Source organism: Oratosquilla oratoria, chromosome 15, assembly GCF_046742065.1.
Source record: "Oratosquilla oratoria isolate Oo_2021 chromosome 15, ASM4674206v1, whole genome shotgun sequence".
In the NCBI taxonomy this organism is placed as follows: domain Eukaryota; kingdom Metazoa; phylum Arthropoda; class Malacostraca; order Stomatopoda; family Squillidae; genus Oratosquilla; species Oratosquilla oratoria.
Window position 1 is genome coordinate 31,969,572 of NC_134791.1, and position 5,000 is coordinate 31,974,571.

General features: G+C 38.3%; 2 protein-coding genes across 5 annotated transcripts in view; one reads left to right on the forward strand and one right to left on the reverse strand.

The window, feature by feature from the left end:
* The window catches only part of Ing5 (inhibitor of growth protein 5), a 48,885-nt gene extending 44,281 nt beyond the window's left edge, over positions 1-4,604 (reverse strand). The window contains exon 1 of the mRNA XM_076198758.1: positions 4,340-4,604. Coding sequence (XP_076054873.1) covers positions 4,340-4,409 — 70 coding nt within the window. The 5' untranslated portion in view covers positions 4,410-4,604. The remainder of the gene's footprint in view (positions 1-4,339) is intronic.
* Positions 4,605-4,740: 136 nt separating this feature from the next.
* Positions 4,741-5,000, forward strand: part of LOC143033390 (calpain-5-like) — a 138,493-nt gene continuing 138,233 nt past the window's right edge. For all 4 annotated transcript variants that reach the window (XM_076198741.1, XM_076198743.1, XM_076198742.1 and 1 more), the window contains exon 1: positions 4,741-5,000. This exon is cut by the window's right edge and continues 168 nt beyond it. The gene's annotated coding sequence lies outside the window, so the exon portion shown is untranslated.

The window sequence follows — 5,000 nt, forward strand, 5'->3', positions numbered from 1 at the left end:
TAATGATAATAGTAATAGTAATAATAATAGAAAATTATAATGATAATAATAATAATAATAATAATAATAATAATAATAATAATAATAATAATAATAATAATAATAATAACAATAATAATAATAATAATAATAGATAATAATAATAATAATAATAATAATAATAATGATAGTCATGATCATAATAGTAATAATGATGATACTGATAACAACAATAAAAAACAATATTGATAAATCATGATAATGATAATACATACATATACATACATATACCAAAGGATTTTTCCTCCTTACAACGGAGCTAACCAAAAACAAAGGCATAAAATCCACTCCCGCCCATTCCATCCTCACATACTCCATTCCCATTTCCCCCTCCCTCCTTTTTTCTTGGCTCCTCCTGGATGACAGGTCATCCCTGCATCTCGCCCAATGCCCTGGGTCAGAAGCAAAGTAGCAGGACACAGCACATCCCCAGGAAGGTTGCTTCATTTAATCGGCGACCCCCCCCCCCGCGCCACTTCTCCGTCCCCTCATAAATATCATTCCCACATACTCCCTCACCCCCACATTCCCCACCCACTCCCTTCCATACATCACAGCATCATCCATACACAACAATTATCCCCTCACCTCTATCTTCTGTCTTCTCCCTTCCTTCCTCAACAGACATTCCCCTCTTTCCCAATGCCCCTTTTACACCATTCATCCATCTCATCCTTGGTCTCCCCCTCATGTTCACTCCCCATCTGCCTTCCACACCTCTTTTACTAATCTTTCTTCACTTATTCTTTTAATGTGTCCAAACCATCCCAATACTCCTTCATCAACCCTATCTCCCAACTCCCTTTCCACCCCTACTCTCCTCCTCGCTTCATTTCTCATTTCATCCAGCCTAGTAACTCCTATAGTCAGCGCAACGAGAAGTGACCGCTAAGGCGGGGTTAGGAGATTTCCCGGTGTTGCCACATCTCCACAGATAACACGGCCCGCACGGCTCACACTGAATGCAGTGTGAGAGGGGCGGGGCCAGAGAATAAATGTAGGGCAACGTCGCTCTCCCTTGCTCATATGCCATGTCTGACTCGAGGAAACGAAACCTTTGTATAGAAAACATTGCTTTGATTTTTACCTCAGTGGTGGTGTGTGACAAAAAATTGGAATATAATTATATGTGGCAACATTATAAAAATATAAAATAAAATTATAGAATAAAATAAAATTATAAAATAATTATATGTGGCAACACAGGGTGACTCCCATTGCTCCGCCCTAACGGCCATTTCTCAATGCAACGAGTATAACAAAATTCTCAGGCATTTAATCTCAAACACGTTTAAACTCTTCCTCTCTTATGTTCCATTTTTCTACCGCATGCAGTGATGTCAGCACAGCTACCCCTTCATACAATCTCCTCTTCGCATCCATTCCCAAATGCCTATTTCTCATTACACTTTTTAATCCACCAAGGCATTTACTTGCTTCTCTCACTCTACATTCTACCTCTACCTCCACCTCCACTCCTCCCTTTCCCGCCACATTCGCACCCAAGTATCTAAAACTAACCACTTCCTCCAGTCTCTTTCCCTTAATACTCACTTTCAATTTGCTGCCATTCTCTCCCCTTGTACATCTCATCACCTTACTTTTACTCACATTAACTTCAACTTCCTTCTTTCGCACCAACTTCCCAAACTCTTTCACTAACTTCCTTAATCCGTCTTCTAATCCTGCCACAAGCGCAAAAACAACTGGCTTATCTCCCACTTTTCTCCATTTTCTTTAACCATCTTCAATCCTCGACTCATTACCCTTGCGTCTACATCTCGCACCACCCCATCTATGTATAAATTAAACAGCCAAATCGACATAACACATCTCTCACAAAGTCCCACCTTTACCTCAAACCACTCACTCTCTCCATTTCTAATTCTAACACAGGCTCTACTACTCTTGTAAAAACTCTTGACTGCTCTTAATAACTGCTTTCACCTCATCTTTCTTTATTTCTCCTTCATTTTTCTCATTCATCACTCATTTTCTTGGCGCTTCCCACTGCAACTACTTTTTCCTCCCTATCCTCCTTCACATTTAGCAACTCCCTGAAATAATCTGCGCATCTTCCTCTTACTGCCTTCTCTTCCATTATCATCTCTCCATCTGCACATTTTGCCTTTTCTTCTGTGCTTGATTCGCCTCCCCACCCCCTCTTAATTACCTTTCAAAACATCTTTTTATTACTTTCAAAATTTTCTGTTATACTCTTACCCCATTTCACATCTGCTCTCCTTTTTGCCTTCTTTATCTTAAGCTTTACTTCTCTACTCTTTGTTTGTACCTCTCATTTTATTCTCTCTTCCTATTTTGTAACCAATCTGTGAATGCTCTGTGGATGATGATGATGATGATGATGATGATGATGATGATGATGATGATGATGATGATGATGATGATGATGATGATGATGATGATGATGATGATGATGATAGTAATAATAATAATAATAATAATAATAATAATAATAATAATAATGATAATAATAATAATAATAATAATATATAATTAATAATAATAATAATAATAATATAAATAATGATAATAATAATAATAATAATAATAAAAATAATGATAATAATAATAATAATAATAATAATAATAATAATAATAATAATAATAATAATAATAATAATAATAATAATAATAATAATAATAATAGAAAAATAATAATGATTATTTTTTTCCCTCCCTACCTCTCATTCCAAGTCTGCCCCTTACAAAGCCGTCGGCACAATCACCTCTTCATATTATCTCCTCTTTGCATCCATTCTCAGATGCCTATTTCTAATTACACATCTTAATCCCCCAAGACCTTTATTTGCTTCTCTTAATCTACAATTCACCTCCATCTCCACTCCTTCCTTTCCTGCCACATGCTACCCCAGATATATATAAAGCTATCCACTTCTTCCTGCCTCTCTCCTTTACCAACTTCCAACTTACTGCCATTCTCCCCCCTTGTACATGTCATCACCTTACTTTTACCCACATTTACCTTCGACTTTCTCCTATCACATACTTTCCCAAACTCCATCACGACACTAACTCCCTTAATTCCTTCTCTGACCATGCCATAAGCGCAGCGTCGTCAACAAACAACAACTGGTTCACTTCCCACTTTTCTCCATTTTTCTTAACCGTCTACAATCCCCTGCCCTTTACCCTCGTCTTTAGCTCTCGTACCATCCCATTCACATTGAACAGCCACGGCGACATGACATCCCTGACGCAGTCCCACCTTTACCTCAAATCACTCACTCTCTCCATTTCCAATTCTAACACAGGCTCTACTACTCTCGTAAAAACTCTTGACTGCCCTGAACAGTTTTTCCCCGATCCCATATATCTGCAAAACCTCCCACAGTGCCTTCCCATCTACCAAATCCATAAAAACCCAAAAAACGTCCTTATCTTTGGCACCGGCACACTTCCTTCAAACTATTATAATATAACGACTCTCTTCGCCAGACACTCCACATGAGAATCATCTAACCCAAGTGCCTTACCAGCTTCTCTTTCATCGATGATGATGATGATGATGATGATGATGATGATGATGATGATGATGATGATGATGATGATGATGATGATGATGATGATGACAGCATTAAAACGAAGAAGAAAGGAGGAGAATAGGGAGGGAGAAGAAGAAGAAGAAAGAAGAAAATAAAAGAAGTCTCTGTCCTCCACTTTCGCAGATATTTTTCAACATGGTCTCATGCGCGTACCCTCTGCTCACAAAGAAACCTCAGACTTCTCGCTTCTTCTTTTTTCTGCTTCACCCAGCCTTCCCTCTCGATTCCCTCTCCCTTATGTTGCTCATCTGACTTATGTCTGCCGAACTTTTGCATTCATTTGATTCCGGTCTTCATTTGAATTTCTCTTACTTAGCTACCAATAACCGTCAATTTCCTTCATAAAAAACGTATGAATCTGCCAGTTACTTTTTCATTTTCCTATAATTTCTCTATGAACAGAATATTCTCAAGTTCTCCAATTTTCCTCATTTGCCACCTCTTCATTCATCCATTTGCGTTCATTCAAATTTGTTTTCGTATTTATTATCACATGATCAATATCGTAGTTAAAGATAAATACAAAATAAGGAGAAAAGATTGATTATCGCTTCGATGGATGTGATAAATGACATTCACATTCTAGAGTTACAGTGATGCACACTTTGGACGTACAAATGGTCCCAATCCAGTGACTGTCAATGATTTAGAATGTTCATAACGTGTATGAAACTTGATCCCGAACAGGCAAAACTGCGTAAAGTATGAATTACCTGATCGGCTGAAGTAATGATTTCTTGACATCTGCTTACACTTCATTCCTTTGGGCACAATATTATACATCTTCAGTTTCTATTTCGCAGAATAAAGTTCGTGGCGGCAGCCAGAATAGAACATAATACGAGACAGCTGTCAAATAGTTTCAGTCTATGATAAGTTTGTACAAATCTTTGCGCTTCACTCACACTGGTAACTAAATATTGGCTCAAATCACTATGATGTATGGAATATCGTATATGAATCATTGATGTCTGTCAAAATAGGACTACCGACATGGAGGGAGTCCCATACACATCGTGACCACCAAACTATGCATAGTTTTCGGACAAGTTTGTGATGCTTGGTTTAGCGGTGCCAGACGTATGATTACTAATGCCAAGCTGTGGCTCAAGTAAGTCGTGGTGAGAGTCAATAGATTTCTTAGTGTACGAGTGCACATGGTAGGAGTTACTTGAGTGCTCCTTAATATTATTAACTCGCGCAAAATTTGTCACTCGTAGATAAAGTAATCCGGCAAATGTCAAAACCAGTGTCAACAGAGTGTATTGCAGACATTTAGATGCCGTGATTCATCCAACCTAGCCTGCTGTTTGTGTTTGGGGGAAGGACGATGTGTGCTATTTTTGCGGTAGTCAGTGAGTAGTGTGTGAACTT